This window comes from Leguminivora glycinivorella, chromosome 18, assembly GCF_023078275.1.
Source record: "Leguminivora glycinivorella isolate SPB_JAAS2020 chromosome 18, LegGlyc_1.1, whole genome shotgun sequence".
Classification (NCBI taxonomy): domain Eukaryota; kingdom Metazoa; phylum Arthropoda; class Insecta; order Lepidoptera; family Tortricidae; genus Leguminivora; species Leguminivora glycinivorella.
In genome coordinates, this window is record NC_062988.1 from 4,463,343 (window position 1) to 4,491,069 (window position 27,727).

Sequence of the window (27,727 nt, forward strand, 5' to 3'; positions counted from 1 at the left end):
AGCCGCATTGTTCCCGTGCGCACGCGCCGAGGCCGCGGCGCAGCCTTCACTGTTGCCAACGGCGAAGGACGAATATGGTGTTAGCTGTGCCCAGGGCTTCGCTTGAGTGGGATTTGTTTTCATCCCTCTCCTGAGGAGTAAGTTAAAAAAAAAACTTTTGAAATTCATCAGACATTCTAAAGTCCTATTGGTCCCTCCTACAGATATGGTATTTCTGAGTATCAACATCTAGGAATTTATAACGAAAGCTCAAGCTCTGTAGATAAAGAAACATATTATTCTTGAATAATCAACCCCTGAACACACAGTGGATTCGGAATGATCATTGATCATCCTCTAGACTCTAGAGTCTAGGCTAGGGGTTGAATGTACAATTGTACATACAAGAATGCTTGTTGAGATTTGTTGAGATTTCTTAATTTAATTAAAGCATGCTATTGCATACTATCTTTTAATTTATTTAGCCCTCTCTTTCCCCAATTCCCTAAAATGTGTCATTTATGTCTTCTTTGCCTGTCCCCAAAAGATTCCAGATACCATACATGTGTATTGATCACGAAGGACAGTGTTACGTTTGTGAATACTTATTCAAGATTTTCATCCTCTTTTTAAATCATCGCCCTCTTTTTAAATAATGCTATCTTTAATTTCTTAGTCTCTCGTACCCTTATTTATGCAATTGCTACTGCAATACTGCTTATTTTCTATACCAATCCAGTTAGTAACTAGACGTTTACCCCAAGGGCGTGTAACTTGAAATTGCGTGTCAGGGAATCTTGAACGTGAAATGGCAGAAAATCGAGACATTTGATTATTGGATTCTATCTTGCCTGTCACATTGATCATGAGTGACTGACGTAGGGGTGGTGTTAATGGTGAATGGGTAGAATATTTCAACGTCGTCGACATACCTTGAATATTTCCTTGACGTATAGTGAGGTACCTATACTAATCGGAAAATCTTTAACCGCTGGGACAGAATGGTTCTTTAGTGGCTACTTTGTTAAGATGAGGAGAAAACTAGCATAATTATTTTAAAAATATATCCAAAAACAAAGAAATCGTTTTACAAGCTTTGGTTTTAACACTCGTGTTTTATATGTTCGAGGTAAAACAACCGTTGCCTGTTCCAATCTATCTTCAGCATAATCTATTGAAGTGATCTCATAAACGCATCGCCTCGAGGGCTCGTCGACTGTCTTCCATCTTTACCAAACCCAACTTCACTCACATGTCAATACACTAACCACATTGGAATAGCGTCTATTATCGCGTAATAGAACAACATGTATTTCTCACAAATATTACTTGGCGTAAGGACGTATGTGCACTTACGTCGTATGCAGTTACGTCTGTTCTTACTACTAGAACAGAACAACGAAGATTTACGAGCTGTTCAGCTGATGTACAAATTGCTGGGCCTAAGTAAATTGTATTGCGTATTGAGTAGTGCCCTGTGGCAGAGAAATGCCTCCGTTACTTAAAAGGATGCATCTGTACATGAGCCTTTGTTTTAGATGCAAAGAAATATTTTACAGGTATCAAAATAATCAAATCGTAATGAGGGTCATATGAACCTAATGAAATCAAATGAATGAATGTACTACTTATACTAATACATAAATTGTACCTTAACATACTATAGGTAGATTTTTTTTGATGCGGGTCTCATACAATACTAAGTTTATAAAAGCATATTTTAATGACATACTTACAAAAAAACCCCGAATAAAGATACATAAGGAATGCAACTCATTATTATAGATTGATGTGTTAGATTCCTTTCAAGTCCTGACGCAGTGACTGTAAAGGACGTAAGAGGAACCAAAATAAAATTCAGATACGTCTTTTTTAATCGGCTAGCAGTATAATATATTATCATTGGATATACCAGACAATGGACGGATCAAATCCCACTCTAGACACAAACGTATGATTTTTTTCTTCACTATCAACAGCATGGCACGCGAATTCCAAGAACCCACGTTTCCCAGCAGTGGGTTCACTTTTTTTTCTTCTGCTCACAAGGGTGTTTGCTTTTTTTCACCGGATTCCAGAGATGTTTATAATTGAAGGTCGCAGGTAGATGCTTTGCATCCTTGCCGGATTCAGTTTCAGAATGTACGTTTTCTGTATGATCTTTCGAGAGTTTCGAGATATATACCAATGTTACTCTAATAATTAGCAAGTAGTAAAATTTGAAGCATTGAGACGTTCCATATTAAATATTTATGTACTCGACAAAAGGCTTGAAATATTACATTCGTGACTAGTTCATCAACAACTTAATACATATTGTTATATTTCCATGATTTTATTGCCATAATAATTACTTCCGCATACTTTAAACACGTGTTTTATATTCAATTTATTGAATTCTTGTCTTAAATTGTCGAATATGTATTTTAGTAACATTTAGTTGTAAGTTACTACTTTATGCATGGCACAAAAGTTTAGTTCAGGAATGTATGATTGATGTCATTTCGTATTTTCAAACGCAATTATGTTGTAATTGGCACTTTACAGGCAATCAGCGTGCCACAGTGATAGGTTGATTACTAGGAAAATATTTATTGGGCTGTTTCGATATCAATAACGAAACCGTGAACTTGCTTTAAATGTAGGTAACATGTTTACGATATTTGTCAGATACGACTTTATTAAAAAAAAGACATGATAAGAAAAGAATAAAAGTGGTATTTTAATATACTCATGTATTCAAATCTAACGTATTTTTGATAAATTAATAGTGATACAAACTGGTAACAAAGGGAACAAGAAGCCATTTAAATTATTTTTCGCGGCGTCTGATGTCGTAATCTATTGATTAAAAGAAGCAGTAAAAACTCGCGGAAGCTTAATGACTTCACTACTTGTAGTAGCTCTAATCTTATCCAGATACATATGATTATTTTGTTTTTTGCTAATGCAAAAAAGTATGTTACAAGTGTTACTACTTTGTTTGGTTTTACTTTATGCCCTCTTGTTACTTTTTTTAACGTGACGCATGTAATATTTTGCTCATGACCATTAATTAGTTTGTCAAGTTACTTTGACCTCGTAGATGTGTTAATACTATGTATGTACATATTATAATATTCAAACCTATATGAAAAGTAAGATACAAAATTTCAAAACAAAATAAAGTAAATTTAAAAAAGGTCGGTTCTGCCTTTTCATACGTCTACACTGCATTCCACGGCCGTAACACCGGGAGCGCTCGGGCCCAATAATAAGAATATGAGCGTAAAAAACGAATACATCAAACTTCGTTTCGTGCAGCCGAGGCTCTGTCATATTTTTTTTACAACTTTTTTACGACGTTTTCTCCTCTCACTCGAAGGATAATCGTGTGTAATGCTAGACTGACTTCGGAGTTTGGATATTAGATGAATACTTTATTTATTATTTAACCGTTTTGAGATGGAAATCAAGTATATTTTAAAGAATTCGGTTTCGATACAATCTTGTGTGAAATAAAACGACTTACGTCTTCGTGTTTTTATACGATGTATGATAAAAGACGTACAAAACGAGTTTTTATTTACATGTTATGAATAATATTCGGTGCATTCTTTGTCAGTGAAGGCCTAGATTGATGGATGGGTTGTATGTCCTTCAAGTCTGTATGGGAGTAAATTGATTTACACCTTTTATTGTAAAGCCCTTTTTATTTACGCTTTTTAAACCGTATAGTTCTGATTTCCTGGTCGTATTTTAAAGTTGCGCCATGAAAAAAACGTGTGATCAGGTTTCCTGGCTTTTATTTAAATTCAAAAAATGTAGGCGTTAAAAATAGCGCTTGTATTAGTTTGCCCATCCGTATTACAATTATGTTATTAAAATATGTGTATTTATAATAAGGGCGTAAGTGAACTTCTAGCTTTATTAAATTTGCTTGAATTTGTAATATTTAACTCGTCCTTATTATATACTTCAATGTATTTACGGTAATAAAAATCGTTGAAATAGTGGCCTTATTTTCTTTGTTATAAGAGCTATATTGTTCCAGACTCGTCACGTATTTCAAGTATAGTCGTAGTTTTCGCGCTACGCTGATAACGTCATTTGGCCCAGTGGTACCGTATGTTGCTTCGCGCGCGCGAGGTCCTGGGTTCGAATCCGCATGGTTCCACAGATGGTGCGCTATGTAGCTACACATCTTCTAAGAACATGCGATAGTGACACTTGTGTTTCCTTTGTAGGTTGTTTCTTACATAGAAATAATCTTAGAGGAATACCTGTTACATTTTCTTTTTTTTTATAATTTCACTTAGTACCTACATTACATAGTCTTTAAATATCGCATTTTGAATTAATTTAATATATTTTATGTAAATATTTTTTTTTGGTAAATTTTACTTTATTGCTTTGGGTAGGTATTTTTTTTTAGTTTTTTTTTTGTATAATATTTTATGCTGTCATGTTAATTTTTAGCGGGTATCTTGTTATTTACAAAATACATATAAATGTTTCTCGTGTCTAATACCCATTCTAAAAATTTTTTGAAACCACAATAACTGAAAATTTATAAATGCCTGTAACCTTTTCAGCCCTCCGTATTATTTTGTAATTGTAATAATTTCTGTAATATGGTAAGGCCAGCTTATTTCCCTGGTTCTTCCTACAATTAGGTACCTACATTTCTTAAATCTTTAAATACATTTCCTATTGAAATTTAAATCTTTTATAATACGTACTGATCTTTTTCAAAAATGTTTCCAAAATTGAAAAATTTCTGTAAATTTTTCATTTGCGACACAATTTTCACGATCCAGCCCTCGTAATGGTGATCATTTCTGTAATATGGTAATGCCATCTCATATCCCTGGTTTCTTTCTATACATGCGAGACATTTTTTAAATCTTCATAAATATTTCCAAAATTGAAAAATGCCTGTAACTTTTTAATTTACCCGACAATTTTCGCGCGATTCAGCCCTCCGTATTATGTTGTAATGGTGATCATTTCTGTAATATGGTAATACCGGCGTGGCCCGGGCTTCTTGCGCGAGATTGGACGGGCCGGTGGCGTGCGCGGGCGCCTATTGACCGGTTAGAGGCGGCCGTTCCAATTTTAAAAGTTTTGTTTGAATAGAGCGAGTACAAACCTTCAAGATCAGATCAACAACAGCTTAAAATGTTTCAAACATGTTATAGTAATGTCGCGTAGCATATCGGAAACATACCTACATAAGGTACAGCGGGGCAAATCTCGACTGGGGGGCAAATGTAACTGGTCTATTTTTCCATGTTTTACAATGTTTGCATTATTAAATAGAGTGTCCACCATATATGATAGGCGTGTTCAGTGGATACATGTAGAACTCAACATCATAGTGTAATAATGCCCCGAGATTTGCCCCGCTGTACCTTATTTTAGTCGAATCGATCGAAACAATAGAGGACTGCCTACAAGTTTTTCTCTTAGATATATCCGGTACTTCCTCTAATCTTGTAGGAAAAATGCCTTGTTGGTATGAGTCTTAATGAAGATGATCTTAAGATACTCTCCTGATGGAGTGACATATACTGTATCTACTCTATTTGTTTACAGACAATAAAGCTGAAAACAGCAGGGCTGATGATACGCCTCTGTAAATGTACATTAGTAAATGTACGACGAAGTAAATAAATACTAAAAAGTAATGAACGCATACGCATATCTACTGCAGAAAAACCGATGTGCCTCAAGTTTTTACTAAACAATTTATCACCACCGTACCCCCGTACTTTCCGTTCCGATCTTCACAACCGTTACTCAACACGAAGCACTTAATATTATAAATAAAAGGTATGCAACAATAAGATACGTCCGATTGTACGCTCTATGGATCGCAACGCCCAAGGGTCGAGGCGTGAGGCATGTCAGGAATTTTAATCGCATCCAAGCCTCCGCCTCGGTCGAGAGCAATAAAAAAAGTCGCGGGGCAGGTTGAATTTTGGTTATGGACGGACATTATCTAGCACCGACCAGCGACCTTCTTTTGTTTTTAATACGCGCCATTGTTTTGAATCTCGAATCGATTTTTGGTCCATGAAATTCTAGCTGAACCGTACTCGATTCCACACCGCTTTCGGTCCATTGACGTCATTCGTTTACAAACTAAAACTGAAGTCAACTTTGTGTTCAGTTAATATAGGTTAAGCGTCCTATGCTGTTTGAGGTTGTTCTATATTCCGTGTTACAAACGACGGAATCGGTATTTAAATGTCGTATAAACCAGATTTTACCAAGCATTAGGCATCGATGAGAGACGTAAAATTAGTTTCGAAAAGCCAGAAGAGCAAGCGAGACGATTATATAGAGACACGATCACGGGAGTAAGCGGGATAGTTGAGAGGCAGTGTTGGACCAAAACCGGTCCAAGGGAGGCAGATGCTCCGTAGAAACCCCCGGGCAAAGTTACCAACAATGAGAAAATAATTATTAAAAACATTTCCAGTGAATTTCTGATTTTGCTTTTTACGGGAGTGGGAGGATCGCCGCTCACATTTATTGCTTTTGGTAGTCCTTTTTGAGTTATAAATGTTTTAAACTGAAGCTTTAGTTTCCTGCAGCTGTCGTTCCTCGGAAAAAAAGTCGAAACTGAATGCGGTTCCTTCATGTGGTTTCATTGCGTCATCGGGAAGATTCTAAACTTTTAGACATTCCGCCATGTTTGATAATATTTTCTCCTGATGTATATCTACTCTCAGTAGACTTCGACTGTAATATATCTGCTAGTTAATTCTACCGTTCTCCAGCGTTCGAAACCATTACTTTCACATACCAAAATATCCATCTTAATAGGCAATTTTACCAACTACAGTTGACGTACCAGGCAAGTAATTTGGCCCCTTGCCTACATTCCTACGCGTGGTATGCAAGTTTTTGCCATCTCGCTTCCAGGTAACAATCTAAAATTATGAGAACTAGGTTCACAAATTGGCTGTGGAAGGTTCAGGTTCATTATAAAGAGATTTGGACGTGTCGATGGTTAGCGATTTACAGGCGGTGTCAAAAATTTGCTTTTTGTGCTCATTTTAAAGGATTTTGAGTACGATTAAAGTTCGATCATGAGTGTGCAGAGGCGTTTTAAGAGTTTTGGTTGTTGTTGATGGTCGAACAATTTTGGTTTGACGTTTTAAAGAACCTACGCCTTCCAATTTACATGATAAATTCATGGACTCAGCAAATATATTCTTAGGTTTCGGATTTTCAGAAAAAATCACACCCATTTGGTAAATTCAATCCGGCGTTATACGTAGTTTGTTTTACACAAATTACGAATTGCTAAAAACAAATACAATACACATACATACTCCCATAAGAAACATTACAAAAGCTTCCGCTAGAAACTTTCTTCGCAACGGTCTGTCTATGACTATGATACAAAACACACTAAGGTACTTATTACATATCTACAAAGCAACGAAATCATTCCTCCATAACCTCACGTTGCGTCTTCAATGCGGTCTCATTCCCGGCTGAAAAAAATGTAACCAGGGTACGTAGCCAACTGCACATAATATCGTTGTCGTAGCAGCTATCTCTATCGCTCTTCCATATTGGCGCGACAGAGCCAGACTGCGTTCCGATTGGCGTCTAGCGTCAACTATTGTCATTTCGGCTAGGCCGGCAGCAGCTTGTAAGGCATTACGCAGTTGGTTGCCCGGGGAAAAAATGACAACCATCCTAGTTACTCGTGAGAAGCTTAGGGTTGCCCTTGATTTTGAGACATATATTATATACAAAGGTTTTTCGCTGTGATTACTGTACATTTCTGATGTTTAGAGGTCCTCAGGTTTACAAAAATTTATAGATGTTGATCTTGAACTGTTTTATGGGCATTTAAATTTAAAATGTTTAGTGTTAAATACATAAAAATGCTATAAAAAGGAGCTCGAACACGTCAACAAAGAGAGGATAGTTCCGATCTAATCTTCATCAGCAGCATATTTGAAGAACGGGACTCTCTAAATGAAACTTGTCCAAAAACGTGATATTTACAACACTATACTAATTTTGGAGTTCCGCGGAGCTCTTATGTCTTGCCTCAAAAACAGAACAGTTGTAGCAAGTAGGTACAGTCACCGGCATAAATAAGTTATGATTTCTATACCTTGTCGCTTTAATCGTTTGACAATTTCGTATGACATTTCAAACAAGAAGTTAATGTGACAAGGTATAAAATCATCACATATGTATTTATGCCGGTGATTGTACCACCACTGTCAATTTTTTTTTATACTACGTTGGTGGCAAACAAGCATACGGTCCGCCTGATGGAAAGCCGTCACCCTAACCTATGGTCACTAAGTCAAAATCGCTTATAGGTAACGTTATTTGTGTGTCTGGTGGTATCACTGATGGTGTTTCGGGTGACCATGGGAGACAATAATCCTTTACCCCATCAGATGGCATATCTACTCGTTTGCCTCCTGCCTCCTATATGATAAAAACATTACTAACAATAACTCTCCCAAATGCAAATGTTTAATCCATACTAATATTATAAATGGGAAAGTGTGTATGTCTGTTTGTTTGTCCGTCTTTCACGGCAAAACGTAGCGACGTATTGTCGTGATTTTTTAAGTGGGGATACTTGAAGGCATGGAGAGTAACATTGGCTACTTTTTGTCTCTTTCTAACGTGAGCGAAGCCACGGGCAAAAGCTAGTCCATATTTCCATACTAATATTATAAATGGGAAAGTGCGTGTGTCTGTTTGTTTGTCCGTCTTTCACGGCAAAACGGAGCGACGAATTGTCGTGATTTCTTAAGTGGAGATACTTGAAAGGAAGGAGAGTGACATAGGCTACTTTTTGTCTCTTTCTAACGTGAGCGAAGCCGCGGACAAATGCTAGTTATACTCATACTCATTTATTTGTAAAGCCATTTTACACGTCAAGATTTGGTTTAAAAAAACAATATTCATACAACAATAATTACTTTAGAAAATAAATAGACAGAGTTACATATAAATAGGTCTCACGTGTGTTTGTATTGACATGTGATGTTTTATATCACGGCTATTAATACATGCAATTAGTATTTAATATGTTTCTGTGGTTAACATTCCTGACATTGTTGATATAAGTATATGAGCGCAAGGAAACGTTAGTTATAGGTATATTTCCATACGATATCTTATATGTTTATGCTACAATGTATATTTTTTCACCACACCAACTTTACTGGTAAATGCTCTTTTTGCTATTCGAAAACAGATAGCATTTTTTATCTACAAGAGTGCAAAAGTGATTTCATACAAATTTTAACTTGCTACGCTCGCGGTTCAATATTGGAATCTTTCGCTTGCTCGGGTATCAATATTGGCACGTGCGGTTAAACAACAACTTTGCCCCCTTGAAAAAAAAAATACCTAACTATTGATACTTTCTAGTTTAATTTGTACTTTTAATTCAATTCTTCTAGTATTTAGTTTATTGCTCAATAGTTGTCGATTATACTGATAGGAATAACTTAACTTCAAGATTCAGTCATTTAATTGCACATTATTTTACACGTTGATTATGTAAGAACTCCGATCAAATCTAAGACAATTGTTTTTATTTTTTGGGCATTCGATTACCTCACAACTCAGTATCTTATCTTCAGAAGAAAACATATTCTAAGAGTTCCATACTGACTTGTCTCCTTTTTCTTTTAGGGGTTATCTCAGCGGGGTGCATTCGCGCAGGTAGATGCATTTGTGCGCATTTTTGTTCCTGAATACCTTTACGTGCATTTGCAATCCCGTCTTGCGACTCATCTACTTGCCGGTTCTTTGCAGACTTTGTATAGTATATCTTTTAGTTCAATGAAAATACTGGCTTTTTCTACGTTATGATACGAAAATGTTTGCTTATTATTGCTACATATATCCCGGGGTTAGCCAAACCTACTTAGATAACAAACAAAATGCTTTGTTTTTATGTTTGACATCAACTTGATTTAGTAGCTCTCTTCATCGTTTTTGATTTAATTGAAATTAAATGGCAATTACTAAGCCTTTAGTGGACATCCCTTAATAGGGAATTGCAGGAAAATGTGAGAAAATCCTCGTACGAGTAACAACGCGATGCATGTGCGACTCCTGCGTCTTTTGCATTCCTGTACGCGGCGGCTTTGCCTGCATCACCGCATTTCTTGCTAACTAGCCCTGTATACATATAAACATACTCTGTATCACATAATATGTAATAGTTATTCCCCTTTTAAGCATGTATAAAAGTTCATCTTAACTCGGACAAATTACGAAGTTACATTGACAGCGCGGGCAGGGGATTCTTTGATTACATTGATCGATTGGCTGAGTCTTCTTAAGGAATTACATAAAAGGTTTGATGGCTTTGGTTTATAGTAATTTACGAGTGGAAGCGCTGGCGGCTCGTTGATTCAGGTAGAATAGTTAAATTCTTGATTTATATTTAGGTATACTCAAACAAGAAATAGATGTTTATACGAATGCGGTTGTTCGCGTGCGAGGACACGGGCGAGGTCACCGGGAGTCCGTTACAGCCCGTCCAGCCCGACACCTCTTCTCCGAACTTATTACGACAGATGGCCGGCTCGGGAAGGCGGGAGCTCGGCCCGGAGAGATCGACCTCCGAAATGCGCCCGAGATCGCATTCTTTCGGCGGCGCGGGCGCATTCCACTGCGCGCCGAGCTGCGCGCTGCGTCAGTCGACGCGCGCCCTTTTGGGGGTTAAGATGTGTCCGTCGCGGTCGCTCAAAATGTGGTCCCAGCCACCCGTTCCCGAGCTCGAACCCTTCCGAGAGCGCGCGGCCACGGTCAGCGCCTGGTGCAAAGGCTGCTTCGGCAACCAAGTGGCCAAGATGGTCCGCGAGCCGGAATACGGCGTCCGCGTTGATCCTACGTCCACCCGGCCGGCCGGCTTGCGCGTGCGCGACGAACCGCAGTACCAAAACTTGGAGGAACTCCGCAAGCGTCCCGAGTACGCTAATCTAGACGAGATCAGTCGCGAGTTCGGTTATCGCCTCTGCCCCGAAGGACAGAATTTAGAGGACGAGGCTATCTATGAAAACATTTTGTCGGTGCGTCAGATTCGATCCGCGGAAGTGAGATTAGTGCCGATGTCTGAAGTGCCGTTTTATGAAGGACAAGGATATGTGGCGACGCAGGTCCTGAGCAGGAATGGGACTTTTCCGCAGTGTCCACCCCACACTTGGAGCCGGCTGCACCATGCTGTCCGGCACACTGGGTCCTTGAGGGTCTTTACTGTAAATATCTAATGTTATAGGAATCCAAAGTAGATCTTCTTAAACGGAAGGTTTGTCCACGGTTTCCATCCTTCACGTGTTTCCCCATGATCTCTTTTTAGAAGTTATAAAATATTTTGGAGTAAAATTAAGATTTTAGTTATACATTTTTATTCTACGTTTTAAGTTTTTTTTTTTATTTAAGTGCATATAAAGGATTATACCACTCGATTTTACATAAAACAAATACGTCGATCGGTCGGTATCAGAAGTTTTCGATAGCGTTTCGATACCCGATCGGCCGCAGGATGTACCCGTATGAAATGATGTAGTTGCTTTTTTTACACGCATTCCAATCAAAAACTCGTTGCTCAGTAGGTATAACTATACCCAACGCTGTAGTTACTCGGACCAAGTTTTTTATGCAGTCGCCGACGTCACTCCAAACCACCGCGTCCCCCTAAACACGATGGTGGTTATTCTAATTTCGATCACCAACGTCTTTCAGCGCATGCAAAAAAACTTTGTCCAAAAAAGCGGTCGCAAAAAAAATTGCGAAGGAATTTTACTCTAATGACTTGTTAAAATTGAAGGGGTCCTGATGAATTTCGTGAGGAGATGCGAAGCGTATGACCCGGTGTTTTCTTTAAAACTGTGTTAATGTCAGTTTTGACCGTAAAATTAATAATTGTAAAGATTCGACTTGACACCCATTAATTCTCGATTTGCTCTTTTGCATGCAAATGAGAGGTCTTGATGGATCGATATGGCCAAGCGTCTGCTGATTTTGCTTTTGACTTTTGATTTTTAGAACTTGACAAATAGGTTCTAAGTCAAGTTTTAGGCTAATTAGATGTGGCCAGGTATCCGGCTCGAAGTCGAAGGACCATAAAGTAAATGCGAGGAATTTCATTTACAAGCTGTTAACTGATACTTTATATTTTTCCCCTCACTAGCTCGGAAACACGTGTTTTGTCCTTTAATACCAGTGAGTAAAAACGCATTTTATTCACTAGTGAGTAAAGTAATTTGACCTTGAATAAAGACAAATTAACTGCTTTAAAATTGATAAAAGTAGTTGAATCTAGTAATAAAGATGATTTACCACCTGTGAAACTACTGGAAGCAGTGATAAACGCAGTTTTTGCGTTGTAGTTTCCTCGCTATAGTGAGGGGAAAAGTTTTGTGTTACACTCGGGTGCAAATGTATTTTACTTCTCGTGTGTTAAAAAACTTGCAAGTTCAGGATTCTATTCTCGAATCACTCGCTTTGCTCGTGGTTCAACTATAGAATCCTTTCACTTGCTCGTTTTTCAATTCCACACTCGGCGTTAAAATACAACTTTGCCCCCTTGTTATAACAAATAACTATTTTTGTTGTTGTTTTTAAACTTTATTTACGGCTTTTAAAGCACCTTTTATTTGAGTTTCATTTATTCCTATCGGGGTCCAAAGATAATTCTCTTAGATCAGTATGTACCGGTATACATATACCAGTGTATATCAGGTTAGTAAAACTATGAATTTGAGGATAAGATTCGATTATAGATTATCCTTCTAAGGCCCAAGAAAGAAGATCGAATATAAAACGTTACAGTGAGTGTTGAGATATTTTTGATTACCTTAGCTAAAGGGCATTTTCAGAATTTGGGACACAAAGTTAACAAAAATTAACTCACTGTCAGTTTTGTGACGTCAATTCAGCATAAAATATGTCTAAAACTTAACTTTTTTCACGTTTATGCTAATTTTGGGTCCCAAATTATGAGAATGACCCCTTAAAAAATAAATCTGTCAAAATTGCCACTCAATTAAAATTTTATACCTACTAAGTCTCATAATTGAGTACGAAATGTATACTCGTTGAGTAATACGTGAGAAATATTGGAGTGTGGCATCGACATTAAATTTGTTTTATTTCACAAAATTAAAGCACAAAGGTTACTTATTTTGATGTTTTGAGTATAATTGTTATATAATCTTCCAATGTACTAAGAAAAAAATCTTGTTTGTCTTTTAATATAGCCTTCGTTTTGACTACCGTAATTAACTACACGACTTTATATGAGTGTATCTTATTCCGGTATGCCTATATAAAGTAGGTATATTAAAATATAAAAACACAAAATAAGGTATAGAGACTCGACTATTATGTTTTTAAACTTCCTTAGTTAGCTAAAAATCTTTATACCGCATATTGGTTTGTCCGTCAGTCAGTCTGTCCGTCTACGATTTAGCTCAATCATTATTACTACTAGAAAGCAAAAATTTACATGAGGATAATACATAATAGGATAGACATATAGAGCAAATTTTAAGCTGCCCGAACAGTACTATCAGTTTTTCTAACACACATATACCAACATGCAAACACACACACACACACACACACACACACACACACACACACACACACACACACACACACACACACACACACACACACACACACATAGTCACACTCACGCATATATATTTACCGGCACTTTGTTTTGTTTTGTTGTTTTGTTTTTTTTTCTTTATTCATCTTCCGTTAGGTTACTGGCACTTTAATTATTGTTAGTTTATTTTTGTTTTTTACTTTACCTTATCTTTACTACCTATCGTTATATTTGTGGTACCTAGCATATGTATATAGCACCTATATGTATAGATAAGCACCATCAAAAATGTAAACTTGTCTGTTTGGGACCGACACACATTTAAAGGCTCTGTCTGAAAACCAGCGCTGAGCTCTCTGCCCAGCACATGCTGAGACTGAGACCTTATTGCTTCACAATATTATAAGCTTATTATTAGTTAGTTCATAAGTTTAGTTAAGTACAAATATGTATTAGTTTAGTAAGTTATTGTGGCAATAAAAAAAAAAAAAAAAAAAAAAATATATATATATATATATATATATATATAAATATGAAACAGTACAAATTAGTCAGACAGTCAATCTGTGTAAGAACGGCCTATAATATTTATTTATTTAGTAGGTACTATTTATTTATACAGGGTGTAAACCTAATACGGGCGAACCTCTTAACGGTGGTGAGTATAGGACATAAAAAATGGAATTAGATAACTTTTACTTAAAATTGAAATATTTTTTTATCCATACAAAATAATGGTGGCATACGGTCGTACATTTAAGACCCAACTTGATAAGATTCTTAACTTACAACTTAGAATTATAAAAATATTAGTAGATAAGAAAACTAAAGAAAAATGTAAAAAACAATATAATCAACTTTTTCAAATGTGCAATATATTACCTGTCCATGACAAACTTAAATATTTGTTAGCTGTTGAGGAATACAAGTGTCCCAAATACAAGATAGTTAAAAATTATAAGCGCAGTTTAAGAGAATCTACACGAAAGAAATATATCGAGCCACAAGCCACTAATTATTATGGCCGAAGAACAAGGCAATATCTAATACCGCGTATATTGAACGGCTTACCCTCTGAAGAGGATTGCATGACGAAAAATATTTTTAAGAAAAAAATTAAAAATCAAATGTTGAAAGCATATCATTAATAGTTATATACCTACTTCGTATGCACTCAGGGGCAGTGTTGATGGGTCACATTGTAAGGAATATTCGTGCAAGGTGACCCGTTATCATGGTGCCTGTGCATAGCAATTAAGCAATTAAGTTAGATAAGCTAGTAGTAAGTACATATAAGTCCGGGTGTTTTTTCATTCGCCAACAAACTGTTCCGCAGTTTGGCGAAATTATTGTAAGATTTAAGTGTTTTGTTTTTACTTAGCAATAAATAAAAAAAAAAAAAAAAAAAAATTCGGCCCGCAACGTAATGCAAACACACTCGCGTTAACCGCTCGTTGTTTTTAATTAGTTTTTTTACATTATGCTTCAACAACGTGTATCATGTATCTGAAAGGAAAGGATAGCCTGTATAAAGTTGTTATTACTGTATTTTATGCATAGAAGCTTATAAACTTTAGGGCTTTTCTAGCCATATAAAAGTTTATAACACCTTTCTATTACCTGTGTGCAATGTTGAGGTTATTAGCTTTACATATAAAAAGATAACATTCTGATAGAAACTTTAGCTGCACTACTGTTGCGACTTTACTGCAGCTTTGCTTCTTTGATAAATACGTTTACCACCAAAAGTTTTCATACATTTAAGGTCTCCCCAAACCTATCGACGCGGAATCAGCTTTCGCAGACCCAAAATCGCTCGTTAGTGGACATTTCCCCCCCGAATTAAGTAAGTTGTTAACATTGAAATTTCAATTAAAATATTGTTTTTGTGTTAATTATTACATAAAATTTAAGCGATAGTGTACATTAAGAATGTAAAAAAAAGTAAATTTTTAGACAGATTTTATGCTTAATTTGTCGTCACAAAACTGACAGCGAGTTTTTGTTAACAACTTACGCTAATTGGGGGGACCCAAATTCTGAAAATGCCCTAGTATGACATGCGTACATGCGTTCAGAGACGACGCGTAAATGTCTTCAGCAGCAATTCCCGTCAACTTTGTACAAAAATTAAGGGAAAAGTTAAATTTGTTTTTATTAATTCCTATTTTGTTACCAAGATTTTGTTGATGAATTGAGATTTTATTAAGTTTTATTTCGTCATTAAGGTTCTCTAGTATCTATATTTTCTTAATTATAACAATTATCCTGTATATATCTTACGAAAGTCGAATTATATTACTAAATGTTGGTAACAAAATAGGATCAATTAGAATTTGCTGACGTGGCATTGTACAAAGTTGACGGGAATTGCTGTCATACTAACGAGTGATTTTTGGTTGGCTAGAGATGATTCATCGTCAATAGGTTTGGGGAAACCCTTAGTTCAACCCCGCCGCATTACTGCCGACATTATATGACATTACCATTGATCTTATGGGACCTAAAATGATCTTTAAATTCCTAGGCATAATGTGAAAAGTGAATTTATTAATGTTATTTTATTATAGACAGTACCTAAACTAGCCTACCTATCTATTGGTTTAATGTGACCGCCGTAAATGTTTTCATTGGTACTTTACAGCTTGAGTTTCATAGGAGAGTCGAGTCTTTATATATCGGCCGTCTTCATATTCCATCCATACATTTTGTATGGAGGCGGCCGCTATATTACGAGTTTTACGATCGGGCCTATTTTTTGATCAGCCGCTGAGAGATCCTGTCAATTTATTAATGAATTTGAAGGATCCTGCGTTTGCTTCCACAATGCAGCATAAAAGTAATGTAACTGGCTAAAGTTACTCGTCTAAACTTCTACTTTATGCTATATTGCCAGACTACTTATTCGACATCAAAATCAGCAATAAACCCTTCAGCAGATCTAGATTTAAATTATTCATGTATTGCAAATTGATAGCATTTATAAATCGACATAAACTGTGTCTACTTATCAACTATCCACACCGTTCGCCCATAGCTGTTAAAAGATGAAACTATGATCCAAAGACTTGCGATATTAACAATCTATCTCTGTTTGTCCACAGGCGAAGAAGGAGATGTACGATGTGAAAAAGCAGAGGCTATGTTTGGCGCAAGACGAATACAAGCATTTGAACAATGCCCTGTCTACGCTGGCTGCCTCTCGGACAAGCTGTAAGTATTTCATACACTGAAATAAATGTTATACACAAAGTATAAAACTGAAATAGACACTAAATAAAAAAATGATCAAGCCCACTGGTGGCGAATCCGGGAATCAAACCCGGGGCTCTAGCTGTCGCGGCTGACGTGCTAAACCAGTACACCACCCCGATGGCCACCGCCGATATTTCATAAAATAATTTTATTTGTTCCGTAGTTCTATACACTAAGATTACAATATTACAAGAACGTTCTTACACAGATTGGCTAAGCCACGCAGTAAGCTCGTGTTGTGGATACTTAGACAACAATAAATATAATGTACACATATTTAAAAGAGTGTTACTGAAGGTACTGTTTAAGTATGAGATAGTAGATACATAAAATAATATACTTAAGCAAAACAAATAGTTAACATAGTTATATTAGTTATTGTAAGTGCCTACTTACTTAATATTAAATGGATGGGCACCTACCCATTCAAAAAAATATTAGAATATATAATATAAAATAAACTGAAATAAATGTCTCTCTGGTATTAATAGTAGTGTGACTACTAAAAATACAGATTAAAATATTTTCTTTCAGATAATAAAATTGAACTTGTTCTAAGAGTATAGATATATGAAATGTTCATGTACTTACCATTTTATAGCAGTATAAAACCGACTTTACCTCCTTGTTTTCATGGCAACGATTTTACGAATACATACATAATTTACACCTACCTATAAAATGCAATATGAAAATAAACCTTTTTGCTTAGCACGCAAAGCATACCATAGTCCACACAGTTAACTGAACAGACATAAACCTTATTGCAATTAAGTAAGGTCCATCTAGTACCGTGAAGGTTTCTGCTTTAAATACTAAGATGGGAATTGTAAATTGTAATCGAGTTCAGTAATGGCATTTCATTTGCAAATCGCACAGATGGTATGTGTAGGGATGTTTACATTACAGGGTACCTAGCCATCGTCACAATCGCTTAGGCCTTAGGCCCCCCTAGCGTCTCGCGAGCGTAGCGTCGGTCGGGCCACCTGTGTGCGTATCCGAAACGCTCTTCTTCTTTTTGTCGTATCCTCATGGCTGAGGGACGTGACGAATGTGGATGCTCTTCACCAGTTGTCTCCACGCCACTCGATCCTGGGCCCGGTGCATGCTAGCCTGCAAAGTGGTCTTTGTCACAGACGTTATTCTGTCTGCCCAACGCGTGCCCATGCTTCCACTTCTTCGCTTCCTTGCCATATGTCCCGTGATTGTGAGTTTCTCTAGACTATCTGGTGCGGTTCTGCTCAGATGGCCGAAGAAACCCAGCACACGTTGGGTGCAAATAGTATCAGTAGTAGTAGTAGTAAACGCTCACGGTATCTCTTTCGTAGCTGTTTATCTCTATCGTTTTTGCGTATTGGCGCGATAGTGCCAGACTACATTACTGCATCGTTTCGGTGGCGTTTCGCGTCGCAGAAATGTCATTCGGCTACGGGGCCTGTATGACAAAGCCTGACGTCGACGTCGCGCCGACGCGGCGTCTTTCTTCACATAGTTGGCCCGACGCTACGCTCGTGAGACGCTAGATGTGGAACCCTGAAGTTTCGAAAGAGTATCGTAGCTAATAGGCGAGACGACAAAAAAAAACTAATTAGTCCGTCAGTTAGATTATCAAAGAATCTTAAACGCGTATTTTTTCTTATTTCTCGTAAATGAAAAATGACGACGGTACAGTGCGTAATGCGTTAAAGTTTCGCGTGACGTCACGCCTAGGTACAATTTTTACTGAGAAGTGACGTCACAAGCCCCCACTCCGGAACTTTGATGCTCTATACGTTTGTATTTTTTCATTAATTAGAAAAAGCGAAAAATATGTGTTCAGCATTTTTGGACGATGTAACTGACGGACTAAACAGAATGCCATTTTTTATGTAGTCGTCATCCCTATTCTCCTTTCGCCCTTCTGTAGTAGTGCTACAGAGCAAGATAGCGTTTTGATCGCCACGTAGGGAAAACGATAGCCACTTTGGCTAGGCCGCCTGGTCCGTTGAGCGCTGTTAATCTGTACTATTTAATATACCGTTTATTAAATGTTGTATATTGATACCCAAATAAAAAATAAAACCGCTATACGAGTAAATAGTGGATATTGGATAATGCCATACTCATATTGAAATCGTAAAATATTATGTACAAATTATGCATGGATATCGTTTGACGGAGAAGTACGTAAAGGGAAGTATATGTTAGTCGTTTCACTTTTAATGACACTAATAGGTATTACCGGAATAGGGATACACACTGGTAGTATAATAAGTACTGTAAGTGCCCCAACTTAAGTATCTATGACGAATAATAGCTATAGAAAACGGGAAATTTATGTTAGAGAACTGACTGGACTAAATAAACCTACTGTAATGTATATGTTTGGTATGGTATGATTAATTGATTATTAATGTTATTATTAGTAATAGAGGATATTTATAACGATAACGGAGAATAGATACAAGTTAATATTGAACATACACATTTAATATACATGTTATGATCGGGGTTTACGTTTCGTACGAGTATAGGCACATTTGCGATGCATTAATTCATAAGCCGTACTGCATGCAGTAAATGGTTAAGTTTATGTTAAAAAAAAAAAATCCCTGTTGACTAACTATACCTAATACCTACTTTGCGTGCTATATTTTTCAATGGTAGTGTCTGTCAATAGACAGTATATCGTGTCAAAATGTCCGTTAATCATCAGGGTTCATTGTTTACAACTGTAGATATAAAAAACGGACTCGGAAAATTATTCTCAAAATCTCTCTCACATTGTTTTGTTTCTTGAACCATCTTTATTCCAGTGAGCTCTCAGTAAAAATGTTGACTAACTGACCCATCATTATTCCAGTATGTTCATCCACCACCTCCGTCACAACAACGTCCACCACGTCACGTCACGATCCGGACATGCTCCGGTCAGAAGTGACGCAGGCAAGAGGTCGCGTCGCTCAGCTGAGGAAGGAATTGAGGCAGGCGCGAGCTGAGGTCGCCTGCGCGAGGCGGGGCGTGGACACCCTCGCTGAGTAAGTAAACTCATTCTGATTACAATGTCACGTCCCTTGTTATTCGGAGCAGCTCCGGTCAGAAGTGGCGCAGGCAAGAGGTCGCGTCGTTCAGCTGGGGGAGGAATTGAGGCAGGCGCGAGCTGAGGTCGCCTGCGCGAGGCGGGGCGTGGACAGCCTCGCTGAGTAAGTAAACTAATTCTGATTACAATGTCACGTCCCTTGTTATTCGGAGCTGCTCCGGTCAGAAGTGGCGCAGGAAAGAGGTCGCGTCGCTCAGCTGAGGAAGGAATTGAGGCAGGCGAGAGCTGAGGTCGCATGGACACCCTCACTGAGTAAGTAAACGCATTCTGATTCCCCTGTCACGTTGATAGTTGTGACTACCGTAGTGGAATAAGTCAATAAACAAGGCATACCCACTACTGAATATAGGCCTCTCTTCTAGTATGCCACGTCTCCTGGTCCTGAGCTAATCTCATCCAGTTGTGATCTGCAATTTTGCGGATATCGTCGACCCAACGAGCCCACGGTACGATAGACAGATATCTGAAAGTAATTAATAAACATGCATTTGCCTTTTTTCAGAGTGGAACAAAAGCTAAGCGCCCAACAAGGATGCTACAACATCACCGAAGCTCAGGCGATCATGACTGAGCTGAAAAACATCCAAAAATCCCTCACCTCTGGAGAGAAAGAAAGAGCCGACCTCATGCAATCCCTAGCCAAACTCAAGGACGACTTGACGAGATTACAACTAGGCGATGCGTCTCCAGACCTTTCAACCTTAAGCCTCCCTCAAGAGAAACTTAGCACTGCCTCACAAACAGACTTATGTGCAGACCTAGTACCAATAGGTACTAGGTTAGCAGAAATGGCGAGAGTACGCCTCCAATACGACGAAGCTAGAAAAAGAATACAACAGATTCAGCAACAATTAGCAGATTTAGAGGACAAAGTCCAACCTGGTCAAGCGGAGTCTGATAAAGACCGCTTGCTCCTATTCCAAGAGAAAGAACAGTTGCTTAGAGAACTTAGAAGTATAACCCCTAGAACACGGTCTAAACAGGAAATGACTGACATACAAATCGAGTGTAAAAGGTTAGAACAGGACTTGAAAAACGCCTTTGAAATGTCAAATAAGTGTATAGCGGATCGATTGAGGTTACACGAAGAAAAACAATTGTTGCTTCAGCAGCTAAAAGATGCGTTAACGTCTATGACGACTTTGGAAGGGCAGTTGAAGACGTTATCAGCGAGTACACTGTCGGTGTCAAGTAGTTCAAGCCTCGGGTCTCTTTCCACGGCCAGTAGCAAAGGGTCTTTGAGCTCTGGGATCAGTTTTACTGATATATACGGGGGTTCACAGATTGCTAGCTCATTCCAAGCAGATAAGCCTATTGATATGGTCGATCTGCATAGAAGAGTTGAGAGGTAAGTTCACAATTTGTCATATATCATTCTTTAATCTAAATGTCTCTGTTAGTTAAAATTTTAAAGCAAATGTATCATTTATTTCAACCACCATTTTCATACAACTCTTTTTCTCAGATTACTCCGCGGCACAAGCTACACCGCCGAAAGCGCGACGCCCGGAGCGGGCAGCGGTTCTCAACCTTCCCTCTCACCTCGGAGCAGCCTGTCTTCAGCGAGCCCCCCACCCCCTCCCCCCTCGTACAGCCAGGTGGAGATGCAGAGGCGTCAGCAGAGGGAACTAGAAGAGAAGTTAGCTGAGATGAGGATAGGCGTCGCAGGACTTAATGAGATCACTGGCCTTGCGACAAGTAAGTTCTAACAAAATGATACAAACTTGTTTTGATGACCCAGGGCAATCTGTTGTAGATCCCACTAGCTCTTTTATCCGACTTCCACTATAGCTCCAGTCCTGGTCTTGGTGTGTTCAGACATTCGCTTTCAAATAGGGTTTTAGGAGCACCTTTGCAGATCTCCGTTGCTCCGCCTTAACACATTCACTACCAGACAAAAGATAGCGCACTACGTCAGAAACCGGTCGTTATCTACAATCGCCCCTTGTATGTATGTATGTATAAACTCTTTATTGTACAAAACATAAATATGACACAGGATAGACAGTACAAAGGCGAAATTATCCCTTTAAGGGATTTCTTCCATCTAACATAGCACTTAGTACAACAGACTATAAGAAAGCCCATAAAAATATTCAAAAAAAAAAAAACAAAAAAAAATTGGAATCAAATGCCTTGTATCGCGAAATCCCGCCCAGCGGGTTGTCCGGCATCTGAGTAAGTGCCTACCAGGCGGGTTCTTGGTAGCGAATTACTGTTCAGTTAAAACCTTCGCTACGAAGGCTAAGGTCTTGTCTATTGTTTTCTTTTGTCTACCTCGTGTAATTCTCTAGTGTCAGTAATTAGTAGGCATAGAATAAAGTTAAGATTTATCCATTTTCCAGTACCAGTCCAACTGCAAGGCCCGGGACGGCCTTGTGAGCCGCTGTCGCCAATATCGGAGACCCCACCGCCGCCGCTCTCGCCAAGGACTCCCTCTTCTAGTGGTCAGTATAACTGTCATCAGCTCTACTCTTACACCAACGAAATAGCAGCTGACTTTCACGAAGGTTCATTATTCATGGCCCTTAACCATTCTACGAAATAGCGATGATCACCCATGTTTTCGCCTGGCTTGCGGTTAAGTTATGCCTTCGTTTACTTCGTTGCTTTTGCGATTGTATCCTAGAGATTCGGCTGTCTTAGCGAGTCGTCGGTCCACTTGACATACTAAAGTTTAAAAAAAAATCGGCACCGATGGCATGGTCGCGCGATGAACGATAAAACGTCAGGTCGTCCTATTCCCACTTACAAATAGTGCGAAAAAGACGGCCTGACGTTTCACAGTTTGTCACGCGACCATGCTTGCCTTATTTTCAGTCGACCGTGTCTTTCCTTGAGACCATAGCTGCACCATCATGTTTAGTAATGCCATATCACTATTTCGTTTTCTTTCAACGCCGAAATAGCTAAAAGCGCCATCGAAATTTCAGCAGTTTCATCTGTGTCTACCCCTTTTCGGAATAAGGGCGTGAGTTTATGTACCTATGTATATTGACACAAACGTAACATAGTACATTTGTTGGACAGGTACAAACACTAGATCAGTATCGGCAGCAGTAAGCGACGAGTCGGTGGCCGGGGACTCTGGCGTGTTCGAGGCGGCGCAAGCAGGCGATGCCAGCGCAGGTACGAAATTATTGAATTATCTATGATTGTCTATCTTTATCTGTCTTATAGGCTTTTGTATTCGTAAGAGAGGGATAAAAAATAGTTTTGGCCCGTAAGTTCAATCTTATGAATAATGGGTAAATTTACCAGCTACCAACATTTTTTATCCAAATACTCAGGTCTCTTTTGTATACCTTTAAAAACCGACGGTAAATCAAAAACTAAAAGTGAGTTCGATATACATAATTGTTGAGATTTTTATGATACATTTTCGCTTTTGATAAGAGTACTGGTACATTAGAGTAAATTTGAGGGAACTAAACTTGTAAAGCCCTCGTTTGTATTTTGGAAATGTCCATTGTATAATCTCGTATGGCATTCTAGTATGGGGTAAAAACAAAATTTTCTTATGTAATAAAATGGTAAATAGTTTTAGTTATCATGATAAAACTGGAAAAAATTGATTAGGACAGCCGACCCCAAAAAAAAAACGGATAAGTGCCAGAAGAAAAGAGAGACTTTTAGTTATCATGAATAGTAAGATTCTAATGATATTTAATGTTCTGTTACAGTGAACAGTACGCAAATTGAGATCAAATTGCGCTACTGTATTGAAGACAGCGCGCTGGAGATCAGCATACTGCGGGCGAGGAACCTCAACGCACTCTTCATAGACGTTGGCACTGAAGTGTAAGTTCATTTTACTACATATTTATAGAAACCCATGCTCTCAAATTTGAAACGATTATCGCAAAGAAGTAGAATAAAAAATAGGTGTTAAATAAACTTTAACTATCGTAAAACTCCCCAATGGCTTCTTTTTCCGAGGTTAAGTTCGGAAACTGTAGCCTATTACCATAATCATCATCCCCGACGGTATTCCAATACTTACAGCAACTATGGTCAGAAATTATTTGAGACCGAGTATTTTAATCTATTTATATAAGTTAGTCTTAGAACTACAATTTAAATCTAGTAAAAGGCTTACCTGAACAAAATATATTATTGACAGTTAATTTCGAAACCATAGTTGGGAACTTTGGACTATTTACCAGTTTTTTTACCAGTTAGTGAATTGAAAACAGATAATTTTTCATGGCATGCTTTTGTTTTGTTGTCCTGTGTTGTCTTCATAATCAACCACCGCAAGAAAATTTACTTAGATTATTATATTTTCCTATAATTTACCAAAAGTATTCTTCTGTTTCCGCTGCTTAGTTGTGTGACTGAACAAGAAAAGTCTATAACCTTATTTTATTTATTACAGCGCGGTGCTAGGCGCCCTAGTAATCGGTGGTGGAACATGTGGCATCACATTTAGCAGTGCATCACTACCGTGGCGCGGTACAACGTTGGCGTGGCGTCACGTGGCCAAAGCTAGTGTGGCGGGCACCCGCGCTTTAAGAGCGGCTACTTTACAGGTCAACCTCGTGTGCCGGGCTGAATGCTTGGTAAGTCATATAAAACTACTGTACTGGCAATATGGATGCGTCAAGGCCGTGCAGTGTTACTACCATGGCGCGGTACAACGTTGGTGTGGCGTCACGTGGCCAAAGCTAGCGTAGCGGGCACCCGCGCTTTAAGAGCGGCTACTTTACAGGTCAACCTCGTGTGCCGGGCTGAATGCTTGGTAAGTCGTATAAATACACTGCACCGGGAATTAGAAGCAAACATCCAAAACCAGAGCAGATACATGGTACTAACGATTACTACTGATTTGTCATTCCCTTAGTGCGTCATTTATGTCATTACCATGACGAGCGAATTAGGTCTAGACGACGTACACTTTAGTTTATTTCTAATTCAGATAATTATACTTATTCTTGAGTTGAGTCAGTTTGTATTGTACGATCTGATCGTACAATACAAACTGTGTATAAAAATCTGCAGAATACTCTGTTTGTTCAAAGCAGGAGTCCTATCTATTGTATGACATATATGGTCAAACCGTAATAAAACAATGGCATTGTATCTCAATATATATTTTTATCATACATAAAATGATGACAACTAGCCAAATTCGAGTATTCGGCTTCCCAGCCTCGAGTGCCATGTGAATTACCAAGGCGAGAGCGATTCAACCTGACCCCCTTTTCCCTCTCCAACTTTCCACCCTTCAACTTTCCACCCCAAGTTCAACTACCGGTGTCTCAATAAATATATAGGTTTTGAAAGCTCTCTCTGTTATATCGTCACAGGGGAACAGAGGTTCAACTTACATATTTGCGCCCAAGTGAGTCTAGCGGACTTCGATCCTGACGCTGTGTCTCTAGATAGTCACAGACGTCCACTCTCACTAGAAACAGAGGTGTCAACTGAGCTTCAGGTGTGACGCTGAGAAGTGGTACAACGTGGGATGAAAGCTCAGATGAATCTACTGTTATATCGTCGCAAACGTCTACTCTCACTAGGAACAGAGGTGAGTCAACTTACATTCTTGTCAACAGAAAATATAGGATCTTTTTCTAAGACTATACGCAGAATTATGCAAAGGAAAATGATCGCCTGCTTTAAACGCAAAAAAAATCGCAACGCACGAAAAACCCTTGGGCTCCAAATAAGGGTACGTCCTGTTTTGTTGTTTAGAGAATAAAAATATAGTTTAATTAATTAAAATGTATGTTCTTTCAGGTCCAGAGAGTATGACTGGTGCGGAATGCAACGTGGATTGTGGAGAGAACTCAGCCTCCGAAGATGAGGAGTCTAGGGAACCACTTAATCAGGTAATTATACATAATATACATGCATTATCATGGCAGAGACACTATTTGTGTCGCTTAACTTCCAACTTGGGTAAATCTATTCTGCTACAATGTTGATTATATTATATTTTTTATTTTTTGTATATTCAACCGTAAAGCAGAATGGATTTACCCAGTTTTGAAGATATGCGACTCATTTGTCATAGTCTTAACATTTGTCAGCGCTACCAAAGTGCATTCGATGCCTCACCATTTTGACCATCATTTCTATTGACATCATTTAACGACGGTTTCCGAATGCCTGCGAAGTCGCTGAGCTTCAAATCCCGATTAGAACGTTTATATGTAAAGATCATATGGATCATTTTGCCATGGATTTGTGTGATAATTTTTACTTACAATTTGTTTTAGAGCTTCCACATTCTAACAAATATGTGTTAGAACGTGGCAGGTTTTTAGTGATTTCTAAAAAGACAAAGTTAGTTATAGCTGAGCCAATACAACCTGATATTGTTGTAGTAAATGAAGCTTGATTTTGTTATATTTAACCTCAATTTCTTCCCCAAACAGATAGTAGAAGAAGATTCCCTAGAAGACTACATTCCCGAAGACGAGCTAGCGTTAGAAGAGGAGTACCTCCCCCCCACTGCCGAGAAAGAGACGAATACTGAGTGCAACTTCTGCCCGGAGGGAGCGAGACAACTGCATAGGAGGTACGTGTCTACATGTGTAGAAAGGGATGGGTTGAGGTTCAGGCTTCTGTAACTAATTTGATGAGGTGAAGTGAGCGTTAGAAGAGAAACCTTCCTCCCAACAGTGAGTGCAACTTTTGCCCGGAGGGAGCGAGACAACTGCACAGGAGGTATGTGTCCACATGTGGAAGAAAGGGATGGGCTTATGTGACTAATTTGGTGGGGTTTTCATCAAAAATCATCAATCATCAAAATTCTTTTGGGGGTGGACGGTGGTTCCATAAAAAAATATTTAAAATAACGTGTTCGGTATACGTTTTTCATGCTGTAACTCAAATCTACCACAATTTTAATTTTTGTTATTGTAAATTCATACTTCTTATCGGACTTATTTTTACTGTTATTTTCGCATTTTTAATATACAGGGTTACTGATAAGGTTCATTTTTCTCTAAATAACAAATACAATCAGAATAACGGAAGGCCATGAAAATTTGGCACATTATTTTTTGTTACATTTGACCGGTTCGAGTCCCGACTGAGGCAAGCGATTTTTCATAAATCCTTAAATGCAGAATTTATTGTTTTTGAAAACAAAGGAAAGTCTCCCTTACACAAAATGTGCTATTTACAATATTTAAGGTAGTTGCCATCCATGTGGCATTCGATTTTTCCACCCTGTATATATTTTTGAAAGTGGGAAAATTACTGTTTTAGGATTATTTTATAACTTGAATCGATATTATTATTTATAAACTTAATAGGCATCATTTGGAGACATTTCTGTTTGTCAATAAAATATAATCGTCACTACTTTTAAAAAATCTCGTATCTCACGCTGTTCCTCAAAGTTAAAACGCAGTAAGTCTTTATGCATTCCATACATACTTACTACAATTTTCTTTTTATTAACAGACGAAGATACAAGTTTTTTTTAAAAGTAGTGACGTAATATCGATCTGTCCGGGAATCAAAATTGTGGTAAACTTGTATCTCGTATAAAATAAATAGGCGAGATAAAACATTAACTATTATAAGTAAAATCATCTTGATACACAATCTAAAACTAGCTTTAAAAACTTACAAAAAGGTGGCGGGTACAGTAGCAATTTACTCTGCAGATATCTGAAATGCATTCGGAGGGTGGCGGCGGACGGCAGGCCGCAAGACTCCGCCTTAGAGAAATAGATACCGCCGTTGTACATAGTTTGTATATAGGTACGTTTACATTGTGGCACGGTGTGGCTTTTTACATTTACTTTGGCCTTTTCAGCTTTTTGTTACAATTATAATTTAGCTTT

The 27,727-nt window shown here is 38.1% G+C and overlaps 1 protein-coding gene across 1 annotated transcript in view; it reads left to right on the forward strand.

Moving 5' to 3' along the window:
• LOC125236101 (protein kibra) overlaps window positions 1-27,727 on the forward strand; it is a 90,289-nt gene that overhangs the window by 55,600 nt on the left and 6,962 nt on the right. Inside the window, exons 4-15 of the mRNA XM_048142797.1 lie at window positions 16,693-16,801; window positions 19,686-19,860; window positions 20,425-21,270; window positions 21,388-21,620; window positions 22,268-22,369; window positions 22,953-23,051; window positions 23,606-23,723; window positions 24,301-24,486; window positions 25,257-25,309; window positions 25,360-25,452; window positions 25,665-25,756; window positions 26,306-26,448. Coding sequence (XP_047998754.1) covers window positions 16,693-16,801; window positions 19,686-19,860; window positions 20,425-21,270; window positions 21,388-21,620; window positions 22,268-22,369; window positions 22,953-23,051; window positions 23,606-23,723; window positions 24,301-24,486; window positions 25,257-25,309; window positions 25,360-25,452; window positions 25,665-25,756; window positions 26,306-26,448 — 2,249 coding nt within the window. The remainder of the gene's footprint in view (window positions 1-16,692; window positions 16,802-19,685; window positions 19,861-20,424; window positions 21,271-21,387; window positions 21,621-22,267; window positions 22,370-22,952; window positions 23,052-23,605; window positions 23,724-24,300; window positions 24,487-25,256; window positions 25,310-25,359; window positions 25,453-25,664; window positions 25,757-26,305; window positions 26,449-27,727) is intronic.